Source organism: Pangasianodon hypophthalmus, chromosome 16 (genome assembly GCF_027358585.1).
Source record: "Pangasianodon hypophthalmus isolate fPanHyp1 chromosome 16, fPanHyp1.pri, whole genome shotgun sequence".
Classification (NCBI taxonomy): Eukaryota; Metazoa; Chordata; class Actinopteri; order Siluriformes; family Pangasiidae; genus Pangasianodon; species Pangasianodon hypophthalmus.
In genome coordinates this window covers 1,078,236-1,100,201 of record NC_069725.1, presented here as the reverse complement: position 1 = coordinate 1,100,201, position 21,966 = coordinate 1,078,236, and the positions used below count along the sequence as shown (strand labels likewise).

Here is a 21,966-nt window from a genome sequence, read left to right as displayed (position 1 = left end):
CCAATCATATAAAGTGCATAATTATTAATGGGGTAGCACCTATTTATTTATTTATTTATTTATTTATTTAATGTAAAATAGCTTGGTTCAGACACTGCTAAAAAGTGCGACTGTCTACTAATACTGTCTTTAAAAGATTCCTTCATGGACCATCATGGATGCTCATCGTTCTTTCTGCTTCTTTCGTAGTGTTTGTTCGTTCTTGCCCAAGATGTACGCTGTTATGATGCTGTCAGGAAGCTTTGATGTTTTCCTCCATTTCTGTCTTGGCCACGCCCCCTCATCAGTCTGGATTTGACCCCTAGGCCCATCCTAAACCACGTTCCCAATCACGGTCCACTATCTTTTATGCGTTGTTACAACACGGTAAAGGGGGAAGACCTCTGACACACCTTGATACGGTGCAGCCCTTCCACTTTAAATCTGTGAGCAAGCCTAGTTACGTTGCATTCACGACAACGTGGAACCTCCTCCTTTAAACATTGGAGTGTTCACACGAACGCAACCGTCTGAAGACAGAGATGAAGGTGCGTTAAGGGGCTGTGTCTTCTCTTTATCTGCAAATACTGGAATTAAACAATTGTTGGGTTAGTGCTTAATTTATTTTTAAAGTGGATGTGAACAGTTTGATCAAAAAAATCTTGTCGAAAGCGAGTCAGTTATTAAAGTAACGCATTATTTAACCATTTCAAATGTAAACAAAAACCCAAAAGACTGCCGTTATTTCTTGTTTTTAGTTTTCACTATGAGCACGACGTCAAGGAATCACAACTCTGAGAAGTCGCAGCTCTCGAAAAACTCCAAGAAGGAATTACGAGGTGGAGAGCTATTCAAACAGAGCTTTCCTACTGTTCGGAATCGTCCCAGTTCCCACTTGGTCATGAACGCAGCATTGGACTAGATATCAGTATTGATCTCCTTTTATCTGTTTTGACCTTGATTCTGGCCTTGCTTATGATTTGACCCTCATCATGGATTACATCTACAGTTCTGTCCTCTTCAGTAAATGCTCTATACCAGGAACACACTCTGGATGGGACATCATGGGCAGTTTGGAGTCACCAGTTCATCTACTGGCTTGTTTTTTTGGGTGGTGAAAGGAAACTGGAGAACCTGGAGGAAAACCACATGGACCCTGGGAGAACATCTGAAACTCTACACAGGTAGTAACCCGAGCTCAGGATCGAAGCGGTGAAATAACAACACTTCCTACTGCACCACCAAACCAGCCTTATATTTCAAACTATCTTATTGCTTTGGATTACAGTTGCACATTTTTCATCTTTTTATTTTTTCTTTTGGATTTGGAAATGACGTTGCTCATCATCAGTTCTCAATGATTTCTGGGCACGTCCTTCTCCTACCTGTGTCAGCTCATTCCTTCGTCCCTCTAAGGGATCTAACAGAGTAACGGAGCAGCTGTTAAGTCGACGAGGGCGCAGGAGGGCCACGTTACTGTGGGGTTTAGGGTTTAACCTCATCAGCTAACTATTCTTAAACTTCAGGATGAGAAAATGTACCACACCACCTTTTATATTTTGTATCAAACTATTCCTTCCTATTTCTTTTTCTTCCTGTAAAAGGGAAATCTGCTTAAATTCTCAATATGTAAAGTGTTTTGAGTATTTAAAGTTTGTCATCCTATTATAGTTTGTTTATAAAGGCATGTAATTCCTAAAATCTTTTTAAAAATATAGCTATCAACTTTCCATTTCTAATACAAAAGTCCATATAGGACTAATAGTGTTATTTTTTTGTAAACATATCGACAGAACGATGACCCAAACGCCATTAAGTGCTGCTGTTATAGCATCATTTTTTTCCCCCTGGGCAATGGAATTATTAATCTGGATTTTTGTTAAAAGTAATTTGTGATCTGGGAAAAATCGTAACTCAGACGTGAAGTTACCGAGTTGACTGTAGCAGAAAGAAGAATGAGGAACCATGATGGTCCATTTTTAACACTTCATATCATTCAGCATTTTGGAAAAATACAGCAGCATCCATTTGGGCTCAGTTATGCTTTACTTTTTCTTTTCTGGTGTTTGTGTCTCTTTTTTTTTTTTGTTCCCTTTCTCCCTCTCTCTCTCTCTCTCTCTCTCTCTCTCTCTCTGGTGGGGACAGCAGTAAACACCAAACACATGATGGGTGGTGGATGAGAACATGGCACAGCACTGAGGAGTCAAAGTCGACTACAGTCCTTCATCAGTGCTCTTGAACATCAGAATGGCGTTGTAGATCTTCAGGGCTGGTCCCAACTTGATGCTCATGATCTTCACTATATCCATTTGAGTCAGCAGGAGAAAAGCCTCTCCGTCTATCATCTGCAGAGGAAGGTATTTTCTTTTCAGTTAATTCTAAACAGAGGTGAAGAGTCTAATATCACACGGTACTCACTTCGTCTTTGAAAAGCCGCGCCTGCTCCTCACAGCCGATAAGATTCTGCACAAAGCCGAATACCTGCAAAAAGAATAAGAACAGCAGACTGAACAGTTGTTCAAGACATCATGGATCTGGTAACACAATGTCTCTAAAATTATTTCTAACCGCGTAACAGACGCCTACCTCATCTACGCTCCACGTAGCTACTTGACTGGCGTGAATTCCTGCAACACCAGGCAGGAGCTTGCAGTGTTGCTCCCAGCAGAGAGAGAGCGTCCGATCTGAGCTCGCACTCAGCGCCGACATGAACAGGGAGGGATACATGCTCTCCGAAGTCATGTCTGAAACTCAAACACGCAAATACACACACGTCTGAACAACAGAACATGTAAGCGCTTAATGGTGAAGTCTAAGCATTAAATTTACTCTTTAAAAGGCAAAATTAATGGTTCTGAGTCTCTCTGTGCTGTGGACACAAGCCAGTATAATATATATTACTGTGCAAAAGTCTTAGGCACATGTAAAGAAATGCTGTAGAGCAACGATGCCTTCAAAAATAATGAAATTAAATGTTTCTACATTAAAAAAAAACAGTCCTATAAAGAGCAGTAATAAATGAAATAAAGTCAATATTTGGTGTGATGATCCTTCACTTTAAATAAATAAAGCAGTATCTGAGGTGCAGTGTGTGCAGTTTTCTAAGGAAATGAGCTGGAAGTGTTACTGAGCATCTTGCAGAAGCAGCCACAGTTCTTCTGGAGACTTTGACTGTCGACTCGCTTCTTATTTCTGCAGCGAAACCCAGCAGCCTTCATTATGTTTTTATCTGAAAAGTGTCTCTTATGGAATCTGCTGCTTTCTTTACTGACATACAAACATTTTTCTGTAACGTTTCATTTTGTGCTGGAAAACTAATGTTTGGAATCTAAAATGTTTTTGTACTGAATCAATAATGAAGAAGTCAGAAAATAAACATCTATAACAAAGTTTGTACTAAAAAAAAACATTATGGTGCCAAGACTTTTGCACAGTAGTGTACAAAATGATGAATTTGTTAGTTTGCTCACTGACTGTCATCTTATTTATTAGCGTTTTTCCTGACACTTCATTCTCCTCGTCATCTCTTTGGGTCATCGTCTTTATCGGGGACAAAATGTTTAGCTTTATTTTCATCAGTGTTTCTGGTGAATCTGATTATAAAACAAGAAACTCACTTTGATAGGCTCGTGGTTGATTCTTTCGATATTTCGGAGGGCGTCCAATCCTGGAAAAAAATAGAAAACATTAATGCATTAGCTAATTTATTATATTCAGTTAATAAAAAAATCAGCATCGCACTAAGCAACTTCGATTATAATCTATTCTTACTCCCTAATCAGGAAGATATTCGGGTTTTTAAGTATTTAATCACCTGCCATGGTAGCGAGACTTTTTAGCCCGCTGGCCAAAGACTAGGAGGTTGCGTTTGGATCCCTCTGTATCCGATAGGTCCATTTTGACCCGCCCCTGATTCCTCTCAGCCAACGGGCAGCCAGATATACAGTGATGCGCTGTAAAACGTCCGGTCACATGACCTGAGCCATCACACCCAGGAGTAGGGCACTTCCTGTTTCACAGATTCACAGATCAAGCAGGAATTACACACATGTGCAAGTCGTAAATTACAACAAATGCTGTGGCAATAAAAAAAATTAGACGAAAGAAATTCATAATCTACGAATATGCAAATTTCAAAGGCCCAGATTCAGCTTGTGCCCCGCCCCCTTCTTTAGTAAACTGGTGTTGCATGGCCTGTATTTGCATACTGAAAGATGATTGGCTCTTGTATTTTATGATGCAGTAACATTCCTATCAGTCATTGGCTAACCCAGATTCTGAAATGAATACCACAAAACTGCTGCAGTGACGAACATTTTTCACTTTGACTTGTAATTGCTTATAAAACATAATTGCTTGATAAAGTTATGGGTAACTTTTAATACGAAAATAAACCCACCAAACACGGGAAACTTTTTTGCTGTTCACGAGTCAGGACTCATAATAAGCTTAGAGTTTGTTTTCATTAAACATTTAGGTAGCGTTTCTGGCTGGATTGTGCAGGGAAAGCAGACTGACCTGTTGTGGAAGCTGTATTTGGAGTTGCTGCGGGAATTCGGGCCGCTTTTACACGGCGTTGAGGTGAAACTGGGCGGAGCTGCAGCTGCGGTTTCCCTCGGACCTAAAAGAAGACGCGTGAAGTTAAACTCCACGTTCAGCATGCATGTACAAAACCGTACAACTGCTGAATATCCACCAATAACTCTCACAGGCGATCGCAATGCTGGTGTGTGTGTGTGTGTGTGTGTGTGTGTGTGTGTGTCTCACCAGGCGGCGGGACGCTGGGCGGGATCGAGGGAGGAGGTTTTAGAGGATGACCCGTGCTCTCACACCATCCTACAGGGTGAATATCAGGATGATCCGAGTCCACCCACTCGTCATACACATGACTCCAACCGTCAAAATGGATCTGATGGTTAAAAACACAGTTTTCCAACCACATCCTGTAAGTCATAAATAATAAGAGATATAAATAAAGAAATAAAAGGATGATCCAAAGGGGAAAGTTGAAAACATGACTGAAAAGACACTTTCCTGCTCAGTGTCACTCCTACATGTAATATCGTACCTCAAATTATTTATCATCTGCTTTTTGTTGCGACTCGAATATAATTTTTTTCCCCACCTTCCGTAGATCTCGTAGTACAGCTGCTATAAAGATTATAAACAAGATACTGCTGTAATACTACAAAAAGACACATGTAGCAGTATTTCTGTATCATAACGCTGAAAATACTGCAGTCATTTGCATTATGTTTATTTTTGTCACGTCCAAGTGGAGATCATCTGCTGCCTGATTTACAAAAAATATAAACGCATCTAGCGGGATTAATTTTCTTCAATCCAACCTGTACGATGAAACACTAAACTTTTAACGTTTAACCACGCTCACTTTAATCCTGTGCGTGTCCACTTCCTGTACGCTGGCCACACGGATCAGCGCCGGACTCCTCTTATCCACCACCTCCAGCTTCATGTTCACCTGGAAGCCGTGAGGAGGACGCTACATCCGGGTAAAGAGAGAGAGAGAGTGAGAGAATAAGCTTACCTTACACACAACACCCTTAAAAAGACAAAAATCACTTTCATTGGCTTTCTTATGTTTTAATTTCTGTAAAAAATGAAGTGTACACAAGACCTATTACATGTCTGACATTTAATTTTTTTTGCGCTGGCGCTGCAAAGTTAATGTAACTAAGAATTAATGGAAGCTTATAGCCACCAGTTTATCACCATTCAACCTAAATATTCACAAACTCACCCTAAAAGATGTTTAAATACAGATAAAACTGTTCTGAGTTAGTTCTAATATACAAGACTCCTTCAGACTTTAGGCCACGCCCCCAAACTGACGGGTTTTTTTTGTAATATACTTTTGTTCTTATAGATAACAGTCAGAAACCACATCAGTGAATCTGTTCGAGACACTGAACACCTCCACAACGCCGACAGGAGAAACGCTAAATCAGTAGCTGTAAGCGTTCTTCGACTATTAGCTACTTTAACTTCGTAGCTAAGAAGTTAAGACATGTTTGGTTTCTAATCAGCATCATTTGGGGTAAAGAAAAAGGAACGATGAAACAGGATTAAAAGTCATATCTTGGTCAGACTGTAATGCCAATCATGTCTGTATTTTGGGAAACGAGTATTATGGGATGTTTGTTTTTTTTGTTTATGCACCACTGTAAAAGCGTCCGCAGGCACCGCTGTGGATCCGGTCTCGTCCAGGTAACGCTCCCAGGAGAACCGACCCGGCTCGGGATAATCTGGAAAGTCAAAGTTTGCAAAAGTAAATCTCATTTTAAGTCAATTTGACCATGTTTTCTGGATTGTGAGTCACTTTTCCTGCAAATTTCATTTCCCTAATTTTAATGCACATTTATTAGCATATTATGGTAGTCGTGCTACTCCAGTAGTTACAGGACCGTTACTGGAGGGCACGCTAGTGTTAGCTTATAAAAAAAAAATAATAATAATAAAGTATTAAAAAATCTGTAATGAGGCTGAAAGTAGTTAGCTTTATAAAGCTGCTTATAAAACCTCAATTCACTTTAGCATTTCAAATCTCATGAAACTATTATAATGACTTTCTTTTCATTATATGTACACGCCAAGGATGTAACTAGAAACGAGAAACGTACCATGACAGAAAGCTAACTGGCGGTAACAATAACGGGACAAACACTAAACTGAAATTTCATTTTCGCTGCAGTACAAACGCTAACGATATAAAGATTTCTCTAAGCAGACAGAATTTATATTATATAGAGCTAGTGGTGAAAATGTACTGGTGTTTATATCAACAGTACAGGATGTTAAAGCAGTGACTCACCTTGTGGAGGTGTGAGGGCGAGGCCTCTCTCTTTACACCAGCCAATGGGGTGAATGTACGGACTTCGGGCATCGCACCTTTCAGACGAAAACGCAGAACACTGTTAGAGTATTAATGACTGGAGTAACAGTGAAAACAGTGTAGAACACAGAGTTAGTAACACACCAGTAATCGTACGTATCATCCCAGTTGTCGAAGTGCACAAGAAATCGTTTGCCCACGATGTCCGTCACCGTGGCGACGCAGATGAGAGACGGGTTCATGCGGTCCACAGCTTCCAGCTTTAAGCCGACCTGGAAACCGTGTTCCTCGTCCGTCTCGATCTGTGTGAGAAACAAAGTACATTTTGTTCGAGCAGATTTTTTACATTTTTTTATTATTTTCTTTTAACCCACAGTTCTGTGCTTCAGAGTGTAAGACTTACGTTGCCCGGGTTGGTGAACAATTCCTTCGGGGCGGCTTGTGCTTTGGTGAGCTTCAAATAGCTGGACCAAGAAAACTCCTCTTCCTTATACCCTATAAAATAGTGATGGTGTTAGAGCTCCAAACGTTTCTATTGTAGCTTTAGATGTTTAAAAAAATAAATAAATAAAAAAAACAAGGTCTGACATCGAGATCTCAGCAGCTAGTTAATTATTCTCCCCAAATTTTTAAAATTGATTTCCATTTATCACAACATTTACTTTGGCAGATACTTTGTGCTCAGACAAGCTGGAGTTGAGGTGCGCACACGAACAACACGACAATACAGTGGCGTGAAGAAGCAGAGTTACTGTTACCACCTTGAGATCGTGACCAGAAGTGTTTTATTCCTTTTATACCACAGCAATTCACAGCTACAATTTGCTATTTAAAAAAGAACAACACGTACTTTGTATTCGTTTATAGTTGCATGTAACATCTGTGAAACGTGTGTTAGTTCCTGTTGTCACTTACGTTAGAGCAGCTATAAAAGGCTCTTTTTCTCTCTCAAAGTTAATAAGATAAAAATAAACTGCAGTCGTTACCGAGAAACCGCAAAGACGCGTAAACTCCTCTGTCCTGAAAATGTCGGAAAACTTAAATTTACAGCTTTACCTCTGACTGTTAGTGAGCATTGACACTGGAGACTCCTTCCATATATGTTACATAATCAACACCTTCAAGCAAATCAGAATTCAACAGCGCAGTGGTATAAGAGCGTATAATAATAGATAATACATAAATAAATGACTATTATGCGTTGTTAAAAAATTTTATGACGATTTAGACAAATCTTTTATTTGAGAAGGTGAGAAGGTGCTCTGGTGAGAAGCATGTTCTGCTACTTCTGGGAAAGTAAAATAATTTATCAAGTCAAAGACGTTTCTCATTTGTAATGTTGTTTTTATAGTTGATTTTCATCATACGTGTGTAATTATGCACCAGGTATACAATACTTATTCAAGTTGGTGAGATGCATTAAAAAAAAAAAAAAAAAGACTAACACAACATAAGTGTCAAAAAAAAATGTGTAGACGTGTTTGTTCAGAAGGTAAATCTAATATTTTAAAAAATCTAATATAAAACCAACTTTACTGATATTAAGTCAAAATTTTGGTAAAAATTTGTCATCATTGTTTATATAATGGTGTAATTTTTTCTTCCGATAGCACAAACAGGCTTCTGCATATTTAATGACTTAAGTGGAATTAATTCACACACAATCTCTGTTGCTGAAGCAAAAAGGATATAAATTAGTCCATTAGAATTGACTCCGCCCACTATTTTACGTATAGTGTTGTTGGTAATGGACGGAGTTGCGTACCTTTAGGAGTGTGTAGTTTGTGTCCTGTGCTCTCACACCAGCCCGGAGCGTGAATATCAGGGGAGTTAGCGTTGACCCAAAAGTCATGGCAGTCCGAGTAACCGTCAAAATGGAGCCGTAATCTGTAACCACAAACCTGCAGAGCGAAATGAGTTACGGCTGAAAATGCTAAAAGGACGTGTAGCTTTGTAAAACATCAGGACGAAAGAGCGTCCGTCCCACCAGCAGGGCAAAGCTGGACGTGATTCCACTTTCCTCTGATTCTTTGATCCACCATTTTGATTTTTATTTTCGAATGTTTTTGCTTCTTCTATATCCATAATGTACAAAAAAATGTCACAAATGTTTAGCAACATGATCTAACGTTAACAAATAACCTTGTAATTCATTTGCAGCTTCGGAGGGCTGTTAAAAACAGGAAGTGAGGCAACATCGTGAAATTTTGCATCTCTTTGGGTCCCAGTAGTGCCTTGGTTTTCCCTCATTGCTAAAGGATGCGGCTAAAAATTGCTTGGCCACTTCATCAGCTATAATTAATATTGTATTGCAGATTGAAACAACAATATTATACAGTAACATTTACATATATTATATATTATAACGTTTACATTTTTTCTTAAAATCAGTGCTTGCTGTTTTTTTTATTGATTAGATTATACTGGAGTCATCGTATCGTCCTTGTGCATGTATTTCATATTTACCAAGGATGATTTTTTGTACATATGCAACGTGTTTCCCATCTGTTTATGTTTAACAAACACACACACGATAAAAACTATATAAATTTAATTTTATTATATAATCGAATTACTCCATTTAATTTTTATTGCTGACTAAAACTATGCCGCTTTAATTCAGATTAATTATTGTTGACTGTATGCAAGTTTAATTATTTTTACGTGATCATTTTTAACTAAAAGTACATGCTACATTATTTAATTGAATAACTGTCTTTAATTTTTATTACTGTATTACAAGATTTCAAAAAGAGGCGGTGCTGAATGTTTCAGAATTGTGTCAATGTTTCACACAGACATGTGTGTGTGTGTGTGTGTGTGTGTGTGTGTGTGTAAAACGCACACTGTACCTCAGCCACAGTCAGGACGAAGTACATGGAGGGATGTTGGGGGTCGATACCTTCCAACTTCATGCCCTGATTAAAGTTGTTGGGACTTTCAGGAACTCGCTGTGACTTTATGGACAAAAACAACCGAGTTAAAAATCTACAGACTGAACAAAGTTTAACTACTACTAAATATATTATTATTATTATTATTATTATTATTATTATTATTGTTAATACAGAACTGAACTTTGATTCCAATTTTAAGGTAATTTATTTATTTACTTAAATTTTTGTTGACTAAATATGCTGTTATTATAAACTTGTACATAAAATCTACAATAATTGCATATTCAGTTATTGTAGATTTTATTTAACAAGTTTATAATATAATGATCAAACATTATATGAAGCAATGAAGCAATCAGGACTCAATAATATAGTAATATTTTTTATGATTTTCTAGTTTAAAAAAAAAAAAAAGGTTTACATATCAAGTGTTGGAAGAAAACTAAAACTATTTGAGAATCATTCAGGAATAAACTTTAGACTTTCTGACTGAATCTGCGTCAAACTACCAAAAATTCATCCAATTTGTCCTTTTAGTATTGAAGAATTTTAATAATCTTTGTTTATGGTGATTTCGATTATCATATTCTTTGCTTCGTTACATTTCTAAGGAAACAGTCTGTACCTCCTGGAAGAGTTTGGCCGGAGCTGCAACGGCCTTCTGCTCGTCCAGATACTGCGCCCACGACCACGACTCGGCTTTAGCGTCTGTTCCTGCGCAGATAAACACACTCCTGAGATCATCACGTACCGCAGAACCGAACAGCAACTGGCTCACATGGTACAGAACACTTCCTTCAGCCAGTGTGCAGTTTATTAGCATAAATAATTATAAAAACATGGGTGGAAATTACACACACCTGTTTTTTCTTGTCCTTCTGTTTTTAGATCTTCAGCTTTCCCTTCCTTACATAACAAAAAAAAATTACAAAAAACAATCATTTCCAGGCTTTGCACAGGAACTAATGGTACTCGGAGCTGGAACTAGCAGCACTATTCACTGCTTATTGATCACGTTATATTTGATTAGTGCAGACCCAGATAATTTGAATATTCATATTTTATTCATTACGTTGGTTTTAGTTAACTGTAATGACTCTGTTGCTAAGACGATACCGTTGTTTAAGTCGTACCATCGGCTCAGGCTCGGAGTCTTCCTCAGAGGGGCTTAAATAATCCCTCCTCCTCCTCTTCTTCATCGGCTTCAGGAGTTCCGGGTCGCGAGACATCACTCCTGCTTCCAAACCCCTCTCACTTCCTGTCAGACTGGAAATAACGTTATAACGTTTATAAATCATTATATGTCTCTGGTACTGAAATTATATAACATAAATTCAATTAAATAAAATTGAATATCAATTTGGGCTTCCGATTATTCCCTGAAGGATGATTGGCTGAAATAATCACTTAGAATTTATTATTATTATTATTATTATTATTATTATTGTTGTTGTTGTTATTTGCTCAGATGTAGCAAATTAGTAAACTAAATTTGAATTTTGTGAATCTAATTATTTTAAAATGAAAGTTTAGTTTTAAAACGTTACAATTGTAAGTCAAATTATGGAACAGATTCAGTTTGATTTAATTCAACTTTAAAACATCTTTTACAACAACGCGGCTAAATGCTCGAATCTGATTGGTCAGAAGGTGTGCATCATTTCCGTAGCACGTCTCGGACCGTAGTTCAGGCTGTAACATGAACGACAGGTTTATATTAATGCCCTCGTTCTAGTACGTTATCGTTTCTATAGTAACAGCTCGTTCACAGAGACTTCACATAATTTAACACTAATAATAAATGGATTTAAAAACAAAAAACAAAAAAAAAAAAACATGATGGTGTTTAAGAAAGGAGAATGTATAATTGTTAATATGCTACAGTTTGGTTTTTTTTTTTGGTTAGGAGATATTTATTTAACCTTTATGGAAGGAGTCTCCAGTGTCAGTGCTTAGTAACAGTCATGGTGCTTTGCGAAGTTTCTTCAGGACATTATTATTATTATTATTATTATTAATTTATCTATCTATTTATTTATTTATTTTTAGTTTCTCCAAGCTGTGTTTTTTTTTTTAATATATATAGAAAGAGAGAAAAGAAAATGCTGCTGAAGAAACGACTGTTTATCGCAGCTATGACGTAAGTGAGAACAGGAACTTGTTTTGCAGACGTTCCACAACATTAAACTTAACTATTAACGTGTTAAAACGTGTGACATGTTGGTCATGAATAAATGAATCATTGTAATTGTTGACAAATCGCTGAGGTATAAGTGGAATAACGCACCTCAGACTGCGGTTATACAAAAATAATGCACTTTTTTCGGCATGGATTATTTTCCTACGCTAACAGAGTTATTTTGTGTTAAATGCATGATTCCTCACATACAATTTCAGAGCTATTATAGATTTTACAAAATTCTAATCTAAATCCTCGAGGCAAAAATACAACTTCATATGGCAGAAGTTTTTAATTCTTTAATAACTAACAGTGTTGAATTCCTAGAGGCTTTGATTTGATGTAATAAACCGGACAAATGTGAAATGATTTGTGTTTCAGGAAGCCGTGAGGCATCGGTTCAGCGTCGGTGAGTCAGAGTTATAAAAAGCAGCTGATTGTGAAGCGAATCTACTTTAACAAGCTCGAGTGCAGCCGCCTTTACAGCTCTTATTATACAACTTCACATCGTGTGGGTGTGACATGAAATATTCACGAGCTCGCTGCGCAGCGTTACAAAACCCCAGCACGACCTGGAGGGGAAAAACAGAACGTTTCCAGTTAAAGCGTCTAAATTACATTCTTTGTCTGAAATGTGTGATTTCTAAACACGAGTGTTTTAAATGAACTTCTCAGCCTTTTTCCTCAGGAGTAATGATTTAAAGTGTAAATATCCGAGCTCCTAGTGCTTATGCAGTTTACGCAGAAAAAAAATAATAAATATAATAAAAATACCATTTCTAACCTGATCAGTAAATTAGTAAAATAAGTCTAGGAGTAGATTATATATATATATATATATAAAATGTTTTTTTTTTTTTTTTAAATAATTTCATAATGAGAATTACTAGATACATTTATCCGTGTTCAAGATGTTTTCACTGCATAGATGCTTTTTTTTTTGCTTTTTTTTTTGCTTTTTTTTTTGCAGTGCGTAATGAGTTGGATGTTAAAAATATCATATCACGATACATAAAGGTGCAATAGTCAATTATTTATCCTCAACAACAACAACAATAATAATATGAATAATAATAATAATAAGCTTCGTCTAAGCTTAATTCACAGATTATATTAACAAAGCGAGTTAACTGTACTAGCTACGTCCTCTCACCAGAAGCACCAATGATCTCCGCTACTTCTTTCCAAGCTTTATTTTTCTTCATAACATCACTGGACACATTTAATGTGAACTCCTGTAAGCTTGGTTTCATATTTTCTTCCATTTTTTGTATCAAATAGTAAATGAAAACTAATTACAGGTAGGAAATACTGAACATATGTTGATGTTGAGTCTTTAAACACTTTAATTAGACTAATTCAAATAAATTAACTGCATGTTGATGCCTTTAAATAAACACAGATTTGTGTTTTGTAGATAAACTGAAAAATAGATGTATTTGCTCTGTGTATCAGTGGAGTAAAGTGTAAATTTCGTTCCTGTATTTGAGAAAGTCAGTATCGGCTCAGTGTGTGTTTAGAGTTTAGTCACCTGTCAGGTGCTGGATCTCGCCGGAGCTCCTCGGTGTAGGTGCGTTTCATCATCTGATCGCTGTTCTTGTGCAGAACCGAGTTCTCCTGGACCTCTGAGTTAACTTTAATGAGCCGACCGCCATCGACACACGCGGCCTGGACATCTAGAGACGCAACACACACTTCTGATCAGTATGGAGAGAGGACGTGACAAACACCAACACGTCGTTATGGATAAACAGAATTTACTGACTGATGTTTGGCTGCTGCTTAATTCCAACGTCTTTATTCTGGATAAATAAAACGCAGCTAAATTAATCCGTTCCACAACATTAAACTTAACTATTAACTATGGACAAGCATACATCTGTATTTATTTATAAAATCTTTTTTTTTTGTTTGTTCGTTTTTTTGTTGTTTTTTTTTGTCTTTTTTGCTCCAGAATATTACACTCCTCCCACAAAAATCCATGATGTAGTCTGTTAATGCAGAACACATTTTTATTTTACACAGCATCTGTACTCTCTAGGGCATTTCAGAGATCAAATTGACGTAATCTGGCTTTTTTTTTTTTGTCCCATTTGAGTTACATTTTAGTGTAGGTTCTGATTTTAATCCCTCAGACCTGGAGAATAACCTGGTTATAAGAACGCACCCTCCTATAACTATATCCCGTAACTAACACAGCTACTGCAATAACACTAACAAATCGGGGAAAATATATAATATGTACATTTTAAAAAAAAAAATGTAGAACCTTCTAGAGGGCAAACAGAATGTTTTATAATCCGGAGAATATAGTCAATGGAGTATGAGAGTTAAATAAAAATGAAAGTGTTATGAAGAAGAATGTTACGTGAACGAAACAGGAACAGCAGAGGACCGTAAATTCGTATGCAAATGAAAACCGTTTCGTACTCGTATCCAGAAAACACGCAAACATGATTCATACCGACTGGTCCGTTACGTCGCCATTAAACACTTTTTTTTCTTTAACTACCGTAACTCCTGGAGTAGCAGAGCTGCCGTAATAACACTAACTATCTGCCATGTTATATAACAGTTGCTTTGGGTTAATATACAGTGAGGTCCAAATATTTAATATTTAATTAAATATTTAATTTGATGATATTATCAGCAACTACTAGAGTGAAAAGCAGAATCTTAGAAATATTTACATGAATTTCAGAGTTTCTTAGTATTTGTATTTGCTTTAATGACAGCGTGCACTCAAACTGGCACAGACTCCACAAGTTTGTGTAAAACCTGATGAGCCATTTTAGATCAGATCCATCAGAGTGTTGTCTGATCACACGCTTCAGTAGAAGAGATTAGATGTGAGGAAACTCTGACCTTCTCTACAAAGCAGTTAACCTGCTCAATATCACATTTAAATACCTAGAAATGCCGCAGAATCTTCAATATTCGAGATGTTGCACATTTCTTTTGTTTGTTTTACAAGTTTTAACATTCTAAAACTTTGTTTATTTACAACTTTAAATAAAATAAAATCCCAGATTTTCAATGTAGAATCAGACTTTTGGACCCCACTGTATGTGCTCTCTGCATTTTAGTTTGCTATGTTTTACCTCCGTTATATAAACATGTAATTTTCTTAGTTTTATTATTGGTTTTTATTCCTTTTCCTTTATTTAAAATTTTATTAGTCATTGTTATTACATGATTTTATGTATGTAGCTATACAGTGTCATTGAGTACTACTACGACTATTAATAATAATAATAATAATAATAAGAGTTATGTTGCTGTACAAGTTACAGAACTGTTAAAAAGTCATATAGTCTAGAAATTACGGTAATAAGCAAATGGTTCCTGAGAGAGACTGATGTCCGCCCTGAGCATCAACGTCTCATCCACTTGCTAATTACCGTAAAATTTCCAGTAGTGCCGTAAACCTCAGACGTCCATGCGATATGATACAATACAATTTCGATTCATAAGGTAACGACTTGATATTTAACGATACCAGCAAATCTGCTACGATTCTATACGAAATCATATTTGTATAAAATTTGATCTGATTCCCAAATGTGCATGTAGTCGAGTACCAATGTATTGATCGCGTTTTTCCATTTTCAGTACCGATATCAGAGACTTTAAGCTCACCTAATACTGATTAATACTTTAAAACGTGATGCGGTTTGATCGAATTTTATATCCTCTGAGCGACATGTGGTCAAATATGTTCAGAATCTGAGGAACACCTTCCGTTAATTCGCAAATGATGATGATGTAGAGAAAGACTATTTTAAAAGTATCAACCAAATCATCTTGCTAACATGTTAATTAATTACACATCAGTTTAAAAATATATTTTTTTCTGTATATAATCAATTATGATCTGTAATAATCCATTGAGGATTGTTGCATCAATTCATTTCGAATCGAAGAATCAATCAAAATCGTCAGATCGTTACACCGCTAATTTCCAGACTACAGAACATTCTAGCATGAAGAACCGAGAAGACTCGGATAAATCTAGTTAGGACGAGAACGTTCTCCGTGAGAAGATGTGTCATGGCATCAAGTTTATCAGAGGAACACTGCAGACCTGCTGAAGGATCTGTCCCGGGTTTCACCGCCTGTTTGGGTTCTCCATCCACGACTTTGGTTGCAGCTCCATCAGCCAGAGGGTTTGCTGAGCTCATTTTCCCCTGACTGATCACCTCCAGAGTGCCGCTGTCGCTCACACACAGCTGCAGAACACACACACACACACACACACACACACACACACACACAGGGTCTGTTAGTATATCCATCCCAGATGTAACTGCTCACCTCCTTCACTAAACCTACATCATGAAGTTCAGGAGAAGTCTCTCTCTAACCTTCAGGTTGCTGCCTGGCAGAATCGCCATTCCCTCTTTCCACTCCAGAACGTGGACGATGCTGCACGTCCCGCCCACCTGGGTCACTTCCTTTGCCGTGGTTTGGGACACGTCCACTTTCGGCAGCGGATGAGGGGAAGCTTTAAAAAAAATAAATAAATAAAAAATTAGATCTTTATAAAAATGACTTTCTCAACAAGGTCACAAAATTAACTCTTTAAATTATTCACAAAGACGCATTTTTATTGATTTGTGACATGAAGATCCATGAATCATGGATCCGTTCCAAGCTTTTAAAAAACATTACAGGTGAAAAAATAAATAATAATAATAATAATATAATGACAATCTTACAGTTGATTGCTGATATTCTCGAGTATTAATTATTTATTAATAATTATTTTCAGAGTGTGTTTTTTTAATTAGTGCAAATGAGGCATTCATTAAATATGCATACATTTGCATACTGAAAAAAAAAATCTAGTGTTTGGATGTTAGAATTAAAATCTTTATTTCACTGTGAAGACGCTTGTCTTTTTAAATCCAATAATCACTGATCAACATTTTGAGGAACTCGTCTGTGAGATCATTCTCAATCAGGATACGAATGAGGGTGTAGATTTTATATTATATACAGAATAGCAGAAAAATGATGAGGTTTTAAAAGAATATACACGTTTTTTAAGGAAATCGACTCGTATGTTTGTAATAATGATGTTCACACTGACACGCAGAGCAGTTTGCAGGAGAGATGAGGGTCTGTGATGGAACTTCAGCATCACATTTGGGTTCTACTTCATTTATTTATAAGTTATTTATCTTTATAGACAAAGGATTTACACGTGTACGTTCTCACGCCATTAATATTTCATACACAGTCAGTAAAGCGGTAGAACTGAACATCTAACACTCATAGCAAAGCACAAAACAAGCAATAAATCTCTCTCACACACACACACACACACACACACACACACACACACACACACAAATATAACGTCATTAATAGTCTTCAGGATTTGTCTCTGGCTTTAAACGTTATTTGTCCAGTTTTTGCAACATTTTTCTAAACCGCGGAGACAAAATTAAAGTCAGTCGATTCGTCACGTCACACTTTTAGGTCAATTGTGTCATTTAGCATAATTGCTTCTTTTTATTTATTTATTTATTTGTTTTTTTTTTGTTGTTTTTTTTTTTAACTAGGACCAATCAGACAGAGAGCTACACAGGTTACAGCAAAAATAATAAAGGAAGAAATCCACAAAAAAACAAACAAACACAAACAAAAAACAATATGGCACAGATTTATCAACAGAAATTCATTTGATGTAAGTTTGGAGTGAAATGTCGTGATGTCTACAAACTGCTGATAGTGTCACAGTGAAACTCAAAAGAAGTGAGAGAATAATGATATTCTTGAGAAAGAGTGTGTGTGTGTGTGTGTGTTGGGGTAGAGGGGCGTCCTGTCCAGTTTTGACTCTAACTGCATTATTTCAGCGCTGGAATGGACCGGATCTCAGACTTTACTGTAATTAGCACATAAATAAATCTAATTTCAGCTAAAACTAACCTCCTAAAGAACACAATATTACTAAACTCTCCAGCAAATGAAATTAATTAGCATTCAAATATATGATTGCAGGCAATAAGTGACTTTTCTAAGCAAACATTTGCATCTACAGATTAATATAATAAATTACAGATCATTAATTAGCAGGTGCATTTGAAAAAAGAGCCATTAATTAGCTTTTGCTAAGCTCGTTGTGAAAGCTGCTCTTAAAGCAGCTGAGGAAAGAGAAGAATCTAATCACTGTCCAGTTCATTTCCTTCTCTTTCTTCACTTTTCAGCTTCACTTTCCTGTTTATGATCGAAATTCATCCTGATATTTTTACCTGCTGCACTGCTATAAACGACATACTCGAGTTAATTAAGCAAAGGATGTGATTAAACTGTTAATTAGCGACGTCTGAATAATCACATGATTAAATCAGACTCATCTTATTGGATGGCCTAGAAAGCGAGTTTTCCAGAGCGCATAAATAAATAAATAAATAAATAATACATAGAAAATCACCCTAACTTAAAAATTCAAAATAAAAAGCGATATTTAATAAGAATAAAGTCTCAGGTCAATGTAAACTAGTGTACAAGTTTTAACAGAAAAAAAAACCCATAACCATGTGGAGTAGATTTTTGTGGGTTTGAGAACGAAAATGTTTCAGTTTTTAAATGGAGAAGTTTAACTCTTTGATATTGCCGCTAGCCACGCCCACACAGTGACATCACCACCCAGTCGCCTGAGGTAGCTACGCCCCTTGCTGAGGTGTTTAAAATCCCAACGCCGCCAAAATCACATCTGATTAATGATAAATCAGTTTAAAACGAATCTCTCGGTATATCTGTAAACTTTCTAATCACCTTATAAATCAGGACAAATCCATGAACACTGTGTTTGACCAATCAAGGACCTGGTCTTTTTCTAGCTCCACCCACATGTCCTTATTTGGTAGGCTATTTACACTTCCTGGACAAGAAAACACACTACATTTGTTTACTCTGTTTCTTATTCACCAGTGTGGAATCATGATTTAAAATCAAAAGAAATAAAGGTACCAAACAGTACTTAGTCTTGTCACTGGTATGATACCATCAAGGGCACATCTTAAGTATCTTTAGTATCTTTCTTCTTTTTTTTTTAACCTAGAAACATAAATATAGGCTAGTTGAATTTAAGGAGCACTGATGTACCTTTTAAAGCTTTAGTTTAAAAGCTAATATCACATGCACCTTTATAGGTACAAAATAAACAACATACTACAAAAGATTTCCCCTTGATGGTTCCACCTCAGTGACAAGAAAAAGTACCTTAAATCAGTACCTTTATCTTGGAGAGATATATATCTATTTTTTTTCGAATACAAATCTATTTGCTGATTGTTTTTCTTCAGAATATTGTATCTTATCCTTGCAATTTATTGCAAAACCAATGAACACATGCATAATATACTGTACACTCCCAGAAAAAAGGTACTAAATGGTGCCATTCGTTGTCACTGTGTTGGTACTCTCTATAGTACCTCTTTCACATGGTGCTGTGAATGTAGTGTAGCCTTAAAAATGATGTAAAGTACATAACTGCACCTTTATTCAGCTTTTAGAGTAATCGCTTTAAAGGGACACTGAAGAAAAGGTGCCGTTTAGTACCGTTTCTGAAATTGTAGCATGAAGTACAAAGCCATGTTGTAGAATTTCACCTGGTAAGAGGATGGCGGTGGTGTTCTGGTGTCTCGGCCGCTGAGGAGCATCTGCATCTTTTGGCAGGATTTCCACATCCGCTTTGGAGGTCATGACAAGACGCTCAAAGAGACATTTGTGTAAGAGAGACACAGAGAGACACAGAGAGACAGAGAGAGAGAGAGAGAGAGAGAAAGTAAATGTGTGACAGAGAGAGAGACAGACAGAAGGAGAGAAACGGAGAGAGAGAGAAACAGTGTATGACAAAAAACAACAAACAGACAAAGTAACAGCAAGAGAGAGAAAGACAGATCAAAAAAGAGATGGAAAGAAAGGGAAAGACAGAGACAGTGTGTGACAGAAAAATAGACAGAGACAGGTAGAAACCAAGTTAGAGAGAGAGAAATGGATAAAAAAAAAAGATGGAAAGAAAGAGACAGAGAGACAGTGTGTGACAAAAAAAAAAAAACAGATTGAGACAGAAACCAAGACAGAGAGAGAAAGAAACAGAGAGAGGGAAACAGACAGAGTGAGAGAGAGAGACAGAGAGAGAGACAGAGAGAAAGAGAGAAAAACAGACAAATGGAGAGAAACAGAGAGAGAAAGAGAGAGAGAGAAAAACAGACAGAGAAACAGAGAGAGAAGTAGAGAGAGACAGACAGAAAGAGAGAAACCGAGAGAGAGAAACAGACAGACAGAAAGAGACAGAGACACAGAGAGAGAGAGAGAAAGAGAGAGAGAGAGAGAAGATAATATTGGGGTGATTTTATAGTATTTAATCACATGGACACCAGCAGCAGGATTTTTTTCATCCTTTAGCATCTCTCTTCTAGAAACAGGAATTACACCACAGTCTGTCTCAGTCAGCTGGAAGAAAACCTTATAAAGCCTTTATTTCTTTACAATGAGAGCAAGATAGCACAAATTTCTAAAAAAAAAAAAAAAAAAAAAATTCACACTCACACACACACACACACACACACCCTCTAACTTACATTAAACCCAATAAGCAGTGTGTTACATATACAGAAGAATAAAAGCCTTTTTTCCCCTGTAGCCTATAAAGGTGCCATTATTTCTAGCTCTGTATGATTTCTTGTATTTCCCATCATTGTGGAATTATAAAAGCAAAATGGCGGACATGTACAAATCTTAATATATGAAGTCCTGTATGTACATTTATAATATTTACTGCCATAAATACAGGATATAATCTCATTCCTCTTATCATCATTACAGCATCATATTAAGCAGCCAGTGTGAAACAGAGCTTTAAACACACTCCACTGCTGCTTATTACACGCTTTTAAACATCATCTCATCCTTTTCTCATTTCATTTCAGCTTGATGGCTAATTATTAATCATTTATTCCTCAGCCGCTAAATAAAGAAAGAAAGAAAAATAAAGAAATAAAACGCAGACCGGCAGGTTTGGGGATTTTTTTTTCCTTCATAGCAAAGAAATTAAACATGATGGACAGTTTCGTCTCTTTTCCATCTCTAGAAATGTAAGAAATCGATGGCTAATGCGCTAAAATAGGATATAAAACAAATCCGTTTATTCTTACCAGCGCTCCGTCCTGCTGCGGGGAGAGCTCTACTGCGCATGCGCGTCACTTCTCACCCGAGAACACACTCTTCCATAGAAATAAATTAAATAAATAAAATACATTGTCAAGAAACCGGCTGTGCTGCATAAACACTTCCATATGCCACTGAAGACGAGTGAGTACCATTCTTCTTAAGGCTCAGACCTCAGCTCTAACAGCAAACTGATAAAATTAAATAATAATAATAATAATAATAATAATAATAATAATAATATATATAATTTTTTTTAATGTTAGAATAAAAAAAATTATGAAGGAAAAGTTTTAAATGAAAGCATTCTGAACACTTAATTTTTTTTTTAAGATAAATGTTTGCTCTGGAAATTTATTCAGACCCAGGTTTATTATTTATTTGTATTTTAATAGTTTAAAAATATATATATTTTTTGGTTCTAAGGGTGTGTGTGAGATACAAACTCCAAATGATTGCTCATTATTAGGAAGAAAATATCCAGAACCTGAGCTCGTTGGTGTTTGGTACGACATGGTTCTTGAAGGGTTCTTTAAAAGTTCATCGGATAATTAAAGGTTCTTAGACCTCAAAAATGGTCCTTGATGGGTTATTTCAGGATTTAAAAAATAAATAAATAAATAAATAAAAATAAAAAAGGTTCTACTTGAACCCCTTTCTGTTAGTGCTTTCTACAAAGACCTTGTAAGGTTTCCCTTTGAGAAGCAAAGTACTTTTAATGAACCTTTTTTTCTGTGTGTATGTACAAAGTGAAAATGATTGCTCATTATTCTCTTCTTCTCTAGAACCTGTAGTACTCTCATAAAGGTTCTACATAGGATCCAATAACAGACTGAGAAAACTTAATTACCCAGTAAACCTTGAAGAACCTTGAAGAA

General features: G+C 36.4%; 1 protein-coding gene and 1 long non-coding RNA gene across 4 annotated transcripts; one reads left to right on the top strand and one right to left on the bottom strand.

The window, feature by feature from the left end:
- Positions 1–1,283: 1,283 nt before the first annotated feature.
- On the bottom strand, positions 1,284–21,308 carry l3mbtl1 (L3MBTL histone methyl-lysine binding protein 1). Its single transcript, XM_026945062.3, is given in 23 exon segments — positions 1,284–2,324; positions 2,398–2,460; positions 2,566–2,723; positions 3,597–3,646; positions 3,794–3,988; positions 4,498–4,600; positions 4,747–4,888; positions 5,372–5,482; positions 6,160–6,245; positions 6,812–6,888; positions 6,977–7,134; positions 7,236–7,327; positions 8,598–8,733; positions 9,685–9,789; positions 10,355–10,443; positions 10,590–10,635; positions 10,863–10,995; positions 13,440–13,584; positions 15,993–16,137; positions 16,273–16,412; positions 19,528–19,630; positions 21,076–21,096; positions 21,098–21,308. Coding segments are annotated over 23 exon segments (2,448 nt in total). The 5' UTR covers positions 21,116–21,308; the 3' UTR covers positions 1,284–2,192.
- LOC113545639 (uncharacterized) lies at positions 2,220–15,999 on the top strand. Of its 3 annotated transcripts, none has more exons than XR_004579678.2 (5): positions 2,220–2,336; positions 4,483–4,644; positions 4,750–4,924; positions 10,341–10,510; positions 10,618–10,868. It is a non-coding gene; the product is annotated as an uncharacterized LOC113545639 (long non-coding RNA). The 3 variants fall into 3 exon arrangements; XR_004579679.2 differs by lacking the exon at positions 10,618–10,868 and adding an exon at positions 13,514–15,999 and having other exon boundaries at positions 2,229–2,336; positions 4,457–4,644; XR_004579677.2 differs by having other exon boundaries at positions 2,229–2,336; positions 4,457–4,644.
- Positions 21,309–21,966: the final 658 nt, after the last annotated feature.